The sequence below is a fragment of the Perca flavescens genome, chromosome 1, assembly GCF_004354835.1.
Source record: "Perca flavescens isolate YP-PL-M2 chromosome 1, PFLA_1.0, whole genome shotgun sequence".
Classification (NCBI taxonomy): Eukaryota; Metazoa; Chordata; class Actinopteri; order Perciformes; family Percidae; genus Perca; species Perca flavescens.
Window position 1 is genome coordinate 36,117,995 of NC_041331.1, and position 17,574 is coordinate 36,135,568.

The 17,574-nt window shown below is 40.6% G+C and overlaps 1 protein-coding gene across 3 annotated transcripts in view; it reads right to left on the bottom strand.

The window, feature by feature from the left end:
• Window positions 1-17,574, bottom strand: part of cskl (c-src tyrosine kinase-like) — a 57,311-nt gene that overhangs the window by 19,382 nt on the left and 20,355 nt on the right. For all 3 annotated transcript variants that reach the window (XM_028584844.1, XM_028584851.1, XM_028584856.1), the window contains exons 2-4: window positions 4,511-4,594; window positions 1,559-1,672; window positions 85-197 (exon numbers count right to left, since the gene is read on the bottom strand). In XM_028584844.1, coding sequence (XP_028440645.1) covers window positions 85-197; window positions 1,559-1,672; window positions 4,511-4,525 — 242 coding nt within the window. In that variant the 5' untranslated portion in view covers window positions 4,526-4,594. The remainder of the gene's footprint in view (window positions 1-84; window positions 198-1,558; window positions 1,673-4,510; window positions 4,595-17,574) is intronic.

Sequence of the window (17,574 nt, forward strand, 5' to 3'; positions counted from 1 at the left end):
ACACACACACACACACACACACACACACACACACACACACACACACACTTTGGGTTTCTCCTTCATTACCCCTCTGATACTTACGGCATAAGACTGAGCTTCCCTCCCGACTTGACTCCTTCCCTTTTCTGGACATAGTTAGCCGGGATGGTGCCCTCTCTGCCCACGGTGTTTCTCGCTCTGTACCAGTTGGGATCCTGAAACAGCCAAACGCGACACAACAAGCAGTGATGGCTGCTGTATATCTGAAGCAGGAGCCAGAGAGAGCCTCTAGGGAAAAGGAAACCCACTGACTGGGGCTACAAAGCTATTTGATGGAATTATGTTCACTGGGATCTCAGGTTTTTTGCATGCCGATATATTGTACTGCATCCTGTAGCTCTTTTCTTCTTTTTTTTGCCTTGTCGACGTTAGGGCTGCACAATATTAGGAAAATATCTAATTGCGATTATTTTTGACTGATATTGCGATTGCGATATGATTCACGATATTGAAGAGAATGATCATTTTCATATCATTGTACTCATTTTCATTGAAAAATAAAAATAAAATGACTGAAGAGTGACTTTTTTGCGAGGATCTGTAACAAAAGATATTTTCTTTAGTCTGTAGGATAGGATTTGTAGGCCGGGATGTCTCTGCAACACCCACAATACTTTATTTTAGAATAGTTTGACACATATTTTGCCTTTAACAAATATTGTGCCCCCCTACAATTTGGATATTGCACTAGTTCATATTGCGATTTCGATAAAATTGCGATTAATTGTGCAGCCCTAGTCGACGTACAGTATATTTCGCTAAATTGTTAGCAGCATAACAGTTGATATATTAACCTTTTAGGATATCAGCATTAGGGGGTGAGCTTTTTGGTTGTCTTTAACACTTTAACTAAAAAAAAAAATTGCCTACTGCATTTGGTATTTCAAGCTAGAAAAAGAAGCTGTCCTTTTACCCTGGAATCATTAATATAAGTTGCTTTCTGAGACATAACAAAAGTGGAATATGAAGAACAGTAGAGGGAACTTTAGCTGTGCTGGTGCTGAGGTGGGTTGTGGGAAAGCAAGTAGACTTAACACACATCAATAAATAGAATATAATAAAAAGGTGTACGTTGCACTTCCCTAAAAAGCCTAATGTCATAAACAATGCCTTTTAGGGAAGTGCAACATACTCCTTTTAGCCTTCTGGAGGTGCCATTAACTTAATTAACTTAATTCATATTAAGTGGGTTGAGAATGGTACTGCTTGTATGACAAGCAGTACAAGTTGTCCTGTAGACACTTTTTATTTTAATATTGCAATTGCAAATTTACAGTATTCAGTACATGATCACTAACTGGGGATACTTTCTACATGTATATAATATCGTCCTTACTGTACAACCTCATGAAGAAGTACATTAAAACCTTTTGAAGAATTAACTCTTGGCTCATTCTTTGAATAATGACCATTTGGCCAGGATAGCAGCTTTGAGCGCTAATTTAGTACAATGTGAGCGCTAATTTAGTACAATGTGCAACATTTCCAACATATTCCAAGCCATCTGCCTACTTACCCGGGTGGCTCCGATAATGGTCAGTACATCTCCTTTACAGAAAGGCAGGTCCTGTTCGTTGGCAGTCTGGAAGTTGTACTTGGCTACACACTCTGAACCAGTCGACCATGGTGCCTACATCACATAAGGCAGAAAGGAATCAACATTAATCACAGTGGTGTAACTCAAGTTTAGTACGAGGAGCTGAACTGACTGAGGTATGTGTGACATACAGGTTACAACACACAGCAATGGAGTCAAAAACTGAGGTAACAAGGCACTGTGGAAATAATTAAGTGGCTTGCAAGTTCTATTTGACAATGTTATGACATTTTGGTTCAGACAAAACCACAGCCTCACAGCAAGATGGTTGCTTTTCTTCAAAATCGCAAAAGGACCTGATTCATCGTCTGTTCTCAATGTGTTTATTCTGTGCAGTTAGCTACAAAAAAACTCAACAAATGCCATAGAACCTACATAACACCATGGTATCATCTTCAGGAATGAGAGGAAAAATGGCAGTATGTACAAAGAAAATGTGTTTCAGCTTTCTTGTCTATTTTAGTCTGTTTAGAGAAATAACTTTATTTTGATCATTTACAGTCGATAGCTCCTCCCACATGATTTTGGACTCATCCCTACAGTCCAAGGTAACTGACTGCCCTTTGTCCCATGGCTGCTGGGACGGTCTTCAGTTTCTCTGTGAACCCTTAACAGATATAATAGATATGTGAACTGAATTAATAAAACATATCCCACAATGCTATGCACACAGCTGGGACAACTTTCACCTTCCTTAATCTTACTGGTCGGTTGTGTTTTGTGACCTTAGGTAATTTCCGGCATATTTTCACCCAACTTCTAATCAGCCAGAAAAAAAAAAAAAAAAAAAAAAAAAAAACAGCGTGCCCTTTAAAAACTAAAACAATCTGTGCTCTCTGTGAGGGACATTGTCTGTTCTCTGGCTCATATTAAATGAAGTCATTATACCACAGTTGCAGCCTCAGATTGAATATTTCTTGAAAGGCTAGCCGCACTCGTCGTCAGTCACTCTGAATACTGTTGAAGTGGCAGCCACATGCCTAAAATACAAATGTAAATGACAGCTAGGAGAACCAATGCTTGGTGTGTTCAGTTTGCACTGTTAGATCGGTACGGTGGGTGTGATGAAAAACATAACACAATAGAGTGAATGAGATGAAATGAGAAAGCCAGAGTACAAAGCAGCAGGTGTGAGTGAGCGGGTAAGCTCTTTGTGCAAACTGCTTTATTCCTGACAACACACGGTGCAGCTGAATGTGTCTGATGCAGTCTCAGTCAATGCTGCATGATGAGTTTGGACTGATATTAATTTTCCATTTGATCACTTGAACCAAAGGTCTTGACAACTAGTCATGAGCTACATTTAACTGGAAGTTGCACTCACATGTTTTAGAGCCAATGTAGGCTTTCCCTCTGTGTTCTTCCTTAAAAGGAAAGTGCCACTAATTATTCAGTTTTTTTTAAGGATCTGATGACTGAAAGTTTTAAAATGGCATATTCACGTAAGTGTCTCCCCCCCCCCCGCACTGTCAAATACTGTATATTGGAGGTCATCATTACCTATTCTTAGTTACTTCACCCAACACTAGTTCAGCTCCTGAGTGACCAACAAGTCAGTTTGGCTTACTGTATTTGCTTGCTCAATGTTTTTTTGTCACTGGATGCTAATAGAGGCACACCACTTACTGAATCTTTGACCTTTTGGTCACAGGTTGGTAAGATGACCAATAGGTCACACTGCTGCCCCTCAAAATAGTCTGGTCCAGAAGAAATATTGTGACCTCTTCAACTACAGAAACCCACTGTGTAGTTCTCAAACCACATTATCAAGCTTAAGCCAGAATCACACTGAATCCATAATGCATTTATGTTGCTATAAACCACAGTTTTATGTCAGGGTCTTGAGGCTCAAATAGGCTGAATAATTCTGACGTGATTATTGATTGCGTTATTACAACATTAATTATTAGTTGAAACTAAGATTCACTGTCAAAAACATAATGATAGGGTGCCCAGATAGCTCAGTTGGTGGAGCAGGCGCCCATATACAGAGGTTTATTCATCGAAGCAGCGGGCCCGGGTTCGACTCCGACCTGCGGCCCTTTGCTGCAAAGGATAAGAAAAATAAATGCAATGATTGTAACATAGCCTGACTCATGTGCAGGACAATATTGAATTCTCTCATTTTATGTGATTACACTTCCATAAGAAGGTGGATTCCAACCTTGATCTTTTTAAAACACTAAAACTAAAAAAACTGTCACCTGACTGTAGTGAAGCACTGTGGTGTGATAGATTAAAAACAACCCGGATCAATGAGGACATGTGAAGGCAAGATGCAGGAGAGAAAGTAATCCTAATCTGAAACTCGTACTTGTGAAGCATTAGTTAAACAACTGCGACAGTCAGGTAATGTGAAACCACTAAAACCGAGCCGGACACTTTGATGGATGCATGCTCACCAGCTATGTGTATTACAGTGATACATTGCTACAGATATGGGTTTCTATCAGCACCTCTGGGTCTTGCACGCAGTCTGCATGCATGCTCACGTTTGTGTATGTGCGTCAAAACTGACTTGCGTCAAACTGAAACACATTACAGGAAGATATTAAGGCCCAGTGGTATGACCAAAAAGGTATACAGTATTTGGCGATTCGTGTTTTTCTGTACTACAACTAATGTTGGAAAAGTTCCAAGTACTTCAACTATTACCAAGATGGACCATTGTAAGAATGAACCTCTTGTGATGGTGTGGCTGCTAAGAAGCTAACAGTAGCAGAAGCTGGTTATCCTGAGCAACTCCTTGGTAGAGGTGTCCTTTTGCATAAAATGTAGAGAGGGTAGTGTTTCAGATGTGTTTGCCTACCTGTGCACCTGTACGCTGGGTAGTTAAATGTGGAAAAGAAAAGCAATGCATGCTTCACTTACATGCATCCCAGACATGATGAAGGGAATTGGGCAGCAGGTGTCCTCAGGCAGGAAGCGGTCAGTGTTCAGCTAGTACCATCAGAGCTGTAACAAGAAAAGAAAAGCATTAAAAATACAACAAACACTTAACTCGGAGGCTAAATGCAAGCTGTATTCTGAAATTGGCACACTTTTTGGGTCTTTCTCTACACTAGGGATAATGACCGATCGGTCCTGTGGTCATTGTTTTAGAACCATAAGATCCTCCGCTGACAATGGTTATCACATTCCATATGTTTATATCTTGACGTGTACACCCTATTAAAATGGAGAAGTGCATGTCCACAAACAAACAACCACACAATGCTTCCCAGGTCCTCAGATTACCTTTTAATATTTAACTTCTACATATTCTTCTTCTACAGCTGGAGTGGGTGGTATAACTGGTATAAAAAGTTGTAAAATGATGTGCCATGATATGGATCTGGCTATACTTTAAGTGTAGAAAGCCTAATGATAACATGACATAAGTAGGGCTGGGTATCGTTAAAAAAAGTTTCAATAGCGGTACCGGTACCAATACCGTGACTTCGGTACCGGTTCCTGAATAATTCTTTTTTAGACAAACATTTTATAAAATTTTAAATTTATTTTTCAGCTCCTACTACGTGAGCCCCTCTTTGCATAACTTAGAGCTTTTCCTGCATGTCTCTACGATGTGTGGTCAGCCAACCACCAGCATTATTAAATCTTGGTAGAAGCATACTGCATGCTCATTGGCTCACTGACGCTGATGAGATTTACTAAGATACTAAGGGTGAAATTTGGTCGGTGCCTGTAAAATATTGAATTCGCTACCCAGCTCTAGACATTAGTAACCCATGAACATCAGTGCAACTTACTGCATGGTAACCAATGAGGGTATGCTTCCCTTATATGCTAAGGCTGGAGACAACACTACAGAGCCAAGACCAAAAGATGAGGAAATGTGTCAGTATGTAGGCTGCCTATGTGGAATAGTTGAAAATAAGCTCTGACTCTCACATGATGAAGTCACTGTCCTTCAGTTTAGAAAAGCCATTGGTGCAAATACATTAAATGTACCTTTACTGTGCATATGTAAACACATGGTGCACATGCAAAGTGTTAATAGAGATGTTACGGCAATAAAACGGATCGATACTGTTAACAGCAAACCACAAAAAAGCCCAATGTTCTACTGCAACAGTCACAAAACAGTGTAGCAAATGACACACACACACACACACACACACACAGTTGCTGATACAAGAATACATCACTAGCTGAAAGATGGCTTTCTAACTCTTCATCGTCATCTTAATCATCTGTTTTCTAGTAATATTTTACAGATTGTAATAATCTGAAATCCTTAAACCGGAAATGAGTAGAAACCAACTCCTTGGTATTTGTACATCTTACTTTAGCAGCCAATAACTAGTCTTTTAAAGGTAACCTTGATACAGTGACACAACAGACAGACAGAGAGAGAGAGAGAGAGAGAGAGAGAGAGAGAGAGAGAGAGAGAGAGAGAGCGAGAGCGCATGTGAAAATAACATTGTTAGTGATGTGAGAATGTACATAATGTATGTCTCAGTATGCAATGCATCTAAAAAGAGTCCATGTCGATTTGGGTGGGTGTGTGCGTGCGCCTAGAAGAATTGTAAAAGTGTGTAAAGAATGAGGGTGTGCGTCTGTCTACAGGTGTGCCTATATAGTGTGCATTCTGGTGTCTTTTTGTGTGCCTGAAAAGTGAATGTGTGTGTTTTTTATGAGTCTCTTAACTACCACACAGAACTTGTAAACAGTGGTAATTCGGTGGCAGCATACAAAAAATGACAACGGTTTAAAGGTGTAACAGTAACTGAATAAGGCATCCGGCAGCAGCCTCCATTTAAAGCATCTCACTTCCGAACAGCCAAAAGAACAGGAAGTTGAAATGGGGAGGGAGGTGAGTGAGGAGGAGGAAGTAGCTGACACATATTTTCCAGTGCTTTGTATGAGGGGAGAGGCTTTAGTTGGATTCCAGTATGAGCATGGGTACTCGGATCGCAGCCTTCCTTTAGATCGACTATAGCCACTCGTAACGGAGTCACGTCAGAGTAGATCAATAAACACAGTGAACAAAGCACTTGAACAAAATGAGTATAATTCATCACATCATTTAACATCTCCCCTTTCTTTGATTTCCCCTCACATGTCTGAGGTGTATGCAATTAATAAGAGCCCATAGCTTTCACTTTGATTAGCCTATGTCCGTTTCATGGAAAGTGAGGTTTTGTCCACTGAGCGTAAGCCAGTTGTTTTCCACTTACAAAAGAACCTCAGTGCTCTGTGTAATTTTCGAGCCATGAAAATGATGCATCTCCTTCAGAGGGCCTGGCTAGCATGCTCACTGAGAGCATCAATGGCCCAGCTTCACAGCACTGCCATTTCCTGTGTTGAAACAGGAAAAAAAATAAAGCCTAATTGCAGACCATTGCAGATCTGTATGCAAACTGACAGAGCCAAATATATCCAAGGCCAGGCTGCTCTGCTGCACCCAGAGGGCCCCCGCTTCTTTCCCTTTGCCATTCTTTACGTTTAGAGCAGCACTGCTGCAACAGAGCAGCGCGGCTCACCAACCCACAGCCCCACTAGCTGGCCAATAGAGGAGAGACAAGTGAGGGCTATTCTTATCTCTCTCCAGTGCTGAGGAATGCCTGTAAGCTATTCAAGAGCATCAGCATCACACTGCACATCGCTCTCCTTAAGTTAGTCAAGTAATAGAGAGAGGCATATAGCAGACTTAATCATTTTAGGATATTTCTAATTAACTAAAATATTTATCATCAACTATATCCAGTTTTTATAGTGTAACATGTGGCTTAAAATTCATTTATAATGGTTAGGCTACAGAACGTAGGCTACACAGACAGACCGAGCGAGAGAGAGAGAACGACAGCCACTCCCACAGTCCTCCTTAGTTGTTAATATGATATCCCTGCAAGATTCTGAAAGTAAACAGTAACATGTTGTTAACTACCGTTACTTCAAGGGAGTTTAAACGGTTTTGGTCCACAAATGCTCCCACACTGTCGATTTAAGGCGCTTTTATGGCCGATATAAGTCTGGAATGCCAGTTCCCTCAGACATTTTTACAGCTCCTTTTCTTAACGCTTCAGGTCAGTGGCTCTCACGCACAAAACAAACCAGCACACACCATGGCGCACACACTTTTAGCAAAGCGCTCGCAAGAGGAGAGTTCACCACACACACGTGACTCGTGAGATTCGTTTTCACAAGGAAACAATGCCGGAATCGGGATACCACAGATGTAGTAGTTTCTACAGTTCTTACGGTTATGAAACGGTGAGAAATTGGTTGATCCTGACATCCCTACTGCCAACACTTCACTGAGTTTCTCACAGACAAAAATATGGTTCCAACACCCATACTGAAAATAAATGCATTGTGATACCAACCATGTTTGATGCTCCGAAAGAAGCTGTAGATACTCCACCAGGTGTTATACTACTGTATAGTGCAATGCCACCATTGCTATGTAGAAACCTCAGGGTGTGTTCAGTCCAACAATGGCACTGTGGATCAGGAAGTCTAGTTTGAAGGTTTATCACACGCCAAGATGCTGCACAACAGTTTAATATCCCTTTGAACTCAATTTTACAACCCTGGGAAGTTATTACCGCAGCAATGACATGCTCTTCAGTCTTGATGTTTGCCATGTAAACAGTAAAATCTGCAACGGTGCAAGGTATTTTACACAGTGTGTGTGTGTGTGCGCGTGCTTTGGATCAATTGGATTGGCTTAGATTGAATTAAAAAGCGTGTTTAAGCTAATGTTGCTCTGCATAGCGGCAACGGTTGGGCTGCAACTGTTTTGCCAGTTGCCCGTGTGTTTCATTTTGCCGAAATTAAATCAGGAGCCTTGGATTTTTTTGATGCGTTGCTATTGTTGGTTTAAACAAGGCCTAATAAGTTGTATTCTAACCATGATAAAAAGGACTAGCTGAGTGCTTAACGCCAACACTTTAATCGTTTTAAGAATTAGTCAAATCTCTATAGGACTCTTCATACGTTAAGGTCACACTTCAAAGCATACATTAAGCACTCTAACTCACTCCAGCTACCAGACGTGCCACACACCAGAGATGGGGACTCGAGTCTCAGATTCGGACTCGAGTCGCACCTAAGTCGCACAAACAGCTGACTTCAGACTTAACTTGCGAGTCGACCCAAAAGACTTCAGACTTGAGCTTCGAGACTCGTCAACAACCTGTTTTCATGCAATTATTGCTTTATTGAGAGCAATTGAGACTCGACTTGGACTTCCAAAAAATGACTTGTGAACATCTCTGACACACACACACACACACACACACACACACACACACACACACACACACACACACACACACACACACACACACACACACACACACACACACACACACACACACACACACACACACACACACACACACACAAATCGCTTCCTTCTCCATTCCTCCTAATTTTCTCCCACTGTGCAACAGGACCTGCTGGTGACTGTCATGGCAACACACAGTGATGTAACAGCAGGCTTTGATAACAGATAGTACTATAACTGTTTGTGTCTTATGTGCAATTTTCATTATAGCTACTATTGTGTTCACTTAACTGTCTGCACAAGTCTTTGTGCTCCATGCGGCGCAACCTTCTGCACTGACACTGCTTTGATGACTCTAGATGAGAGTGATAAAGTGAATGTGGAGTCCTGCTGCTCATCCACTATCTGCTTCATCAGCTTGTTTCACCGCATCAATATTTCACTGCACTGTGCCTATAAGACAAATCCTTGCATATTCATTATACGAACAAAGCAATGGTAACTTTTGTTTCCGTTCTACACCAACATCCAGAATCCTGGAGCTATGCTGCTCTGTTCAACACAAAGCATAACTGCATAGAGGAGCCAAAAAACACCCCATGGCAAGTCTGTCTTTGCTCTAAGCCGTCCTGGCCTTGTTAAAGACTTCTCAAAGGTGTTGGAAAAGAAATCATCTCTGAAAAGACAATCAAAGGAGGGAGGGGAAAAGAAACTATAAAGGGTTAAATTATAGATAATCAAACAGTAACTTTGAATATGACAGGTTTCCTTTGAAAGGTACTCCGTTGTTGTAGGTGTAGTTCATTTGGGTCTCTGCTATCATTTCTTTTGCAGCAGAGTTTGATCTCATTATGCAATTTGCTTCTCTTCCTTTATGTAGGCGTAATTTGTAAGAATTTAGACATTTTACTTTTTGTGAAGAAACAAAAAAGTACACCACAGACACAAGCTGCTCTGACACTGGATGGGAGACTGACTCTGATCCGGTGACAGTACAGACAATGATGATAGAGTAATAGCACATAATTCACAATTGTTAGCACTGCCACGAAACTAAGCTCATCTAGATGTAAAAGCTTTAATCACCATCTCACAATTGCACAAATCAGTCTCCCGGTTCCTTTTCAATGGAGCAGATGTATCTCTTGATGGAGTTATGAGCCATCTATCTTCCATCTTTAAATTTATATATACAATTTTGGACATTTTTCTAACACTGTCATCGAGCTCTTATTTGCTGACACCAAGTATCCCAACGCTGTTACTACTGGACACCATGTGCAAGCAACTGTGAGAATGTTTAGCCGATTGTTGCTCTGTCAGCTTTTGCTGGTTAAATAAAAGCTTGAACAGAAATCACCAGAGAGGGCTGATGTTTAACGGAGACTGCTGTTGTCAGTTTCCCAAACTACTTTGGCAAAGCCTCGTATTATGTAAACCAGAAGTAGGCCTGCACGGTTTGGGTAGAAATATGAATCACGATTTTTTAGCTTAGAAGTGACATCACGATTCTCTGCCACGATTTTTTTCTCACGTAGAGTAATGTTTATTGCACACAGGAACCATGACAAAACAAAAAACAAATTGGCAGTGTCAAAACATAGATTTTTTTTGGCACCTATAGCACATTGCGCATCACCATTAGCCTGGAAACATAGAACTTCCATGAATAAAGAAAATAAAGTACATACTGGCTACCACAAATGGTGACATATAACACATTGACCTACCGGTAGATATACCGGTAGCCCTGATACAAGCTCTATCTGAACTCCTTAAACATGTCTTTACAGAATTAAAACATGCTCAACATGCTGCAGGTACAGCTTCAGTCTCTAGAGAAATTTAGTTTTTCAATTGCAGGGCTCCAGACTAACTTTTGTTCACTAGGAGCACAGTGGCCCCCAACTGAAAATTTTAGGGGCACAACCAGAAAATTTAGGGACACACACCGTAAATTAACATGCTAACCAAATATTCACATTTCTACTAATTTCCACTGTATTACTAATAAATACTTTGATAATAGATGCAGAAATTACAATGTGCCGTTTCAAATTCAGTATTACTTTTGAAGATGCAACATAGAAGGTAAAGTTGAATATAATTTTTTTTTAGCCTGTTTTATTTTCATCATGACCGTTTTAATGTTTCATGTAAAGCACTTTGAATTGCCTTGTTGCTGAAAAGTGCTGTAGAAATAAAGTTGCCTTGCCTTACAAACCTCAGCCTGTCACTCAGTCACCAGGGCACAGAAACCACTGTTGTGCCTGCTTGTCTCACAGGAAGTGTAACGTCAACAGCACCGCGACCGCTTTTAGCTTGCCATTAATATCATATCGCAGCAAACGCCGTCTGCGTGACGTTATGAAAAACTGTAACCACACTTGAAACCATTTAATCGGCATTTCCGTGATTCACTGTGACTTCAACAAAACTGCAGAGCCGACGTAGTTTGCACTTTCTGCAGCTCTGCTTGTGTGCGAGTGTGCCTGTTTGTGTCAGAGCTCTGCTCTCTGTCAATTTTCAGAGAGGATAGATAAGCTTGCGCTTACGTGCTCTCAGGTACCGAAATTTCAACATTTAACGTGTAAAAAAAGGGGGCAAATTTACTGGTCGCACACTCAAATCTTGGTCGCAAAATGAGACCATTTGGTCGCAGTCCAGAGCCAATTTAAGTACAGTATCAAAAACAGAATGATTTATTAGCACACTCTTTAACTGCTTGCCCTTCATGTCTTCAGCAGTCATATAAAAATAAAGGCCGAAAATCCCCGCTCCCCCCCAAAAAATATCAAAGTCATTTAAAAATTAAATCGCAAACAGGGGTGAATCGAGATCGCGATTTTATAACGATTAATCGTGCAGGCCGAAACAGAAGTCTGGTCCAAGCAGGCCCAAAGCCGTCCACAGATTACGGTCCTACTAGCAGTCTACCAGAGGTTATAAAAGTCTACTTTTACTTTAGGTGACAATTTAGCTTGGCTCAGATACAGCATATGTCTGTTTAAATCAGGATGTCATTAGTTGTGCTGATTTACGGAGTCAGCGTTAAACAGCTACCAGTACCACCACACTCAAAGGACAGCATTATATAAAGTAAGCGGTAAACAACATTCCCATCAAATTCCAAGTCTGCTTAGTCAGGTAAAGCCACACAAGAGTTATGTGTGCTGCAAAGAGAGCACTATACACACAACACTAAGTGTTTTTACATTTGTGCACATGTGAATGGATTAAGGTAGCATTCAACCGGACCACTGCTTGCCTACAGCTAGGCTGACAAAAACAGACCTGAGCACTCAATTAGGCCTCTCTCTACAATCACACATCATCTATAACTAAATAAAAGTGTAATTTAGTTATATTGAGGGAAACCACTGAGAACTACTGAAATATATGAATTAAAAAATGTTTTAAATGCCTAATGCAATTTGAAAATCAAACCAACTTCTGTGACACACCATAATAACTAAACACTTGTTTAAGACTGGACATGAGGGCTGGTCGATATGAAGAAAATCAAATCAAATATCACGATGTTCTTGACCAAATACCTTGATGTCGATATTGCAACGATATTGTAGGATTGACAATTGGTGCTTTAACAAAATATTATTTACATAATGAGATTTTTCATAAATAATCATCAGAAATGTCGATTCAATGAGTAAAGGCAAAGTTTAAAGGCAAATAAAAGCTAGAACAGTGTGCTAAGTATAGAAAGACTTTACTCTAATACAGCCTTCAAAACCAGGAAAAGACCACACTTCGATTACGATTTTACGATATCCAAAATCTAAGACGAAATCTAGTCTCATATCACGATATAATATTGATATGTTGCCCAGCCCTACTGAACATTGGCCATTCCACTGTTCCAGTCATAATATTAGCAGTTTGGTGTGTCAACATGTGTTAAAAGGTGCATTCACGTTCACAGTATTCTATAAGAATATAATTATATACAGATAGACTATTAATTTATTAACAATGACATAATCCCATCAACAATTATCTCTTAAAAAGGGATTTTCAAGGCAGCGTCACAAGTATAGTGCAGCACTGGCTATCGAACCATAGCTCAGGCTCAGTGAAGACAGTACAGAGAGTTTGTATGGTAGAGCGTACTGGCAGCCAAATATGACCAACTGGCTATGCAAATATACAGTATAAACTCACAAAAAGCACTCAGTGCTGGAGGCTCTGCAGAGTGGACAGCATGGAACTGTCAACAACAAATGACTTGAGACTGCATCACATTTCCCCATATGTAAAGTAATGACAGCTGGCCTGTTTGCAACAGCAAATGATGAGCACATGAGGCGAATCAGGTGGTGTCCAGTGATCAAATATGATACCCCTGGTTGGAAAATATGCAAATACAGACAGGAGTACAAAAGTGAGGTAATGCATTTTACCGGTCACAGTTTAAGATCACAGTACAGAGATTCAGCTGTACTGGTGTCCATTTCTGAAAGAACATATACTTTTAAATTACAGGCTAACCACTTCTGTTGTGGCAATTTGTCATCAGGCTAAACAAAAACAAAAACTTAGAATCAAACAGCCACTGAGTTACGGTAGCAATGGATATTACGCAGGGATAGAAACGTTCATTGTCCAGGCAAAGATGACGTTTTGTGATGTTTATTTTTGGTTACCGTTTTGGTAAGTAAACATACGTATATGTACGTATGTGGGCCAGGCTGCATGGTACCTTTAAAACAAAAGCACTAATCTATACATAAAGTAACCAAAATAAAGATACTAATGATATAATCAAACATATGTAGCTGTATAATCCACCTACAGAAACTAAACGAATAAGTAAATATTTAACTATTAAATCTAACAAAACAATGAATAGCTCCACCTACACCTTCATCTACTTGACCATTCTGCTGTTTAAACTGTGAGCTCTGGCTGTAACAATGTTGAGTTGTGTGTGACAAAAATAGCCTGATTAAAGGAAATGCTAAAGGTCACTTTAACTGCAAACCAACAACAAGTGCAAGTCTACAGATAAGGAGCACTTAAACAGGAACCACTGTCAGACAAGTGTTGTAAGATTGAGGCTAACCAGACTATTTCTTCATTAAATCACAGAATATTGTAAGACAAACAGGATGACAGTTGAATAGAAGAAGCAGATCTAACAATTTGAACACATTTTTCCCTACATGTTTGAAAGTGCCCATATTATGCTCATTTCAGGTTCATAATTGTATTTTGAGGTTGTACCAGAATAGGTTTACATGGTTTAATTTTCAAAAAACACCATATCTTTGTGCACATTAATGCAGCTTTCTCTTTTTACCTTGTGAGTTCAGGTCTCTGTTTTAGCTACAGAGTGAGCCAACGCACTTCTATCCCATCTTTGTAGGGAGGCGCACATGCGCAGTAGCTAGGTAAGGATCACATCAGTTAGCGGTTTGTTTCTACAACTTCAGCTAGTACAAGGCAGGATTAGCCCGGAGACTTCTTTTAAACAAGGGCGCACTTCCAACTTTGCGTGGAATACCTGCAGAACAGGGACATGTAAGTAGTTCTTTTGTAGATTATGGTGAATATGTATAGTGTTTTGCCATTGAGAACGAGCTACCATGCTAGCGCTGGCATGCTACGGTTAGCCACCTCGTTTCAGCTAGTGACGTAGAAAGCCCTGCCAATTTTGAACAGCTCACCCGGAGACTGAAGGCAGGATACATTCAGAAACCCGTATCTCACTCAAAACAGCATGGATGGTTTTCTTTCCAAGTTTGTATGCATGGGGAAGAACCAGAGACACAAAATAACACCCCAAATCCCAGAAAAAGTGATTTTTTTCACAATATGGGCACTAATATGGGTGTTGGAACATGGTTTGAACCAGACCCTAGGGATAGGGTTAGCCATACCTAACCCAGGAGCCCTCAAATTTGACATTTATTGGAGGACCACCACACCTAAGGACACAGATATCTTAATAAAAAATAAACATAACATTTTTCTGATCATTTTGACTCCGACAGTATGTTCGGCCTGTTGCTGTGTATGGTTCCACTGACAAATCAACAACGAGTTGATCAGGATGTCTTGGCAAAGTAAATGATGTAAGGTCCCTTTAGTTTCTACCCGATGATGCTTCAGATCAACAGACAGCACCACACCAAGCCACCATTTGGAACTGTGACATAGTCTTGGTTTTCTGCAAGGGTCAGGCCATCGTCTTCAGCTGTGACCGTTTCTTCCATTTGAGTTGTTGCATAGACGAAATGCCATGCCACGGCCCTCATCCTGGAAAAGAGTTGAAAGTAACAAAGATTCCTAGTGCCTGGAAAAGTTCTTGCCCGACTGAAACGCAGCTTCAGAAGAACGTCAAGAGAACGTTGAAGGCTATTTGCAAATCACTACAACAGGACTGCTTTTAAGTAGGGCTACAACTAACGATCATTTTCATTGTTGATTAATCTGTCCATTATTTCTCAATTAACTGTTGTTTGGTCTAAATGTCAGAAAATGGTGAAAAATATCGATCAGTGTTTCCCAAAGCCCAAGCTGACGTCTGATGATGTCTTGTTTTGTCCACAATTCAATTCAGTTGACAATTGTTGCTCTAACAAAATATCTTCACACTTAGATTTTGGATAAATAATAATCAGTAATGTGAACATAATGTCTAAGTGGGGAAAAGGCAAATAACAGAAAAGCTAGAACAGTCTGGTAAATTCAGAAAAGTACATCACTTTACTGTAATGCAGCCTTTAAAACCAGGAAAAGACACTTATGTCATATCACGATATCCAAAATCTAAGACGATATCTAGTCTCATATCACGATATCGGTATATTGCCCAGCCCTAATCAAAATCAATATCGACAACCATTCTTGAGCACATGCTGTGCCAGTTATTTAGTCAGCAGGAACAATTTACCACAAATCACGGCACTAATCAAACCTTTCAAACCAAGAAAAGACTGGATAAAAACTTTGAAAAAGTTTAGATACTAGGAATAAAGATTGATTCCTGTTCCTGAGAGAGATGGCTGGGATTATACCAGGGAGGAAACTAAAGTTGAGTGAGTATTCTGGTACAAACAGGTGCATGGGAGAGACATTGAAATCTCAAGAAGAGCAGAGAGTTAGGAGAGCGCTACAAGCGATGGTAATAAATAAAGCACGAGATCATGGAGCAAAAGGAAGTTAAGACTGAGAGAGACTGTGGCTTACTCAAGCATTACGACTGTGTGCCTGCCTCTGCCATCAGCCACATAAATCATTTCTAGCCATCTTCATCGTTAGCGGTGGTGCCGCTTTCACTGTCCCACAGAAACCTTTTTTTCATCTCTTTGGCTCAGCAGCAAGAGAAGGAAAAGACGAATGCCGTGTTCTGGGATGAGGTGGTTGCGGTCTTTGAAACATGTATTTACCTTTTACAAATGCTGCCCAACACAACCAGAGACTTCAAGCATCAACCAGCAGCTGCACCAGAGGGATTAGGTATAAGTGCCTTGCTTAAGGGTATCTCGCTGTTAATCGTTTTCGGGAAGAGAGGAATGCAAGATTAAAAGACATTTCCCTGACACAGATCCACCAGATGGCTCAGAGATTTGAACTAACAACCTTCAGTACATTGCACACTTTTGTAAACTAGATCACTTTACTGGCTTTACTCTGGAAAGTGTTGAATCTAACCTCCATTTGACCTGCTCCTTCTAACTGACAGTAAGACATGATGGCTTTAGTCAAGTCTGAATGGGTTTAGACACACCATTTGTGATCAACTCCCGAATTTAACCAGGAATACCAAAAAAAATAAAAAATAAATAAAAACACAGAGGTGGCCTATTGGAATTCTGAGCAAGAGGAAAAACATATTCACGTCCTTTCTTTGCGGTAGAGCAAAGGAGCGCGTGTCTAATCCACAGCCGTCGTTCCCTATTTTTATCTAACTGAATGAAAAATAGAGCAGTGTGACACGAGAAACCTCTCCCACGACAGGCCGGCAGACAGACAGGTGGGTAGACAGACAGGTGGGTAGACCGGCAGCCCTCCTGCCTGCCTCTCTGACGTAAGAAGTGACCGACTCGGGCTCGCCACTGATGACAGATTACAAAAGAAGGGAGGCAGGAAGTGGAAGAAAGAAAGGAAGAGGAAGAGAGAAAACCCCCTCCCTCCCTCCCCCCACCACCCACTCTTAAGCTCTGGGAGGCTGCTGGACTGGAGAAAGCAGAGGGGAGGAAGGGTAGTGGCGACGGCTTATTGTTTGAGCTGTGTGTGCTGCAGTTCCAGTGTCAGCACACACTCAACCAGGCCCGGCTATTTATATCCTCTCAATATCCGCACAGGCGGAGCCAGTCTGCAGTTGTTTTCATCATTGCATACATTATGGAGACGCTGCATTAAAGAGGCGGCCTGCTGTGAGTGCGCCTGCTTGTACTACTTTTCTTTCAGGAATTTTCCATTTATATTTCGACCATGCTGGTTTTTTTTTTTTTTTTTTTAGAAGCACATGTGTACAAGTACAAAAATGAACGAGCCTTCAATCCGCTGAAAATTAGTGATGGGCGATACCACTTAATTCCTATTCGATCCGATACCAAGTAATACCCAGGCTGGTATTGCCGATACCAATACTTTTTACGTATTTTATTTGTAGTGTGATGTGACAACTAGTTTAAAGTAAAGTAAAAAAGCAGGCTGTAGGCTTACCAAT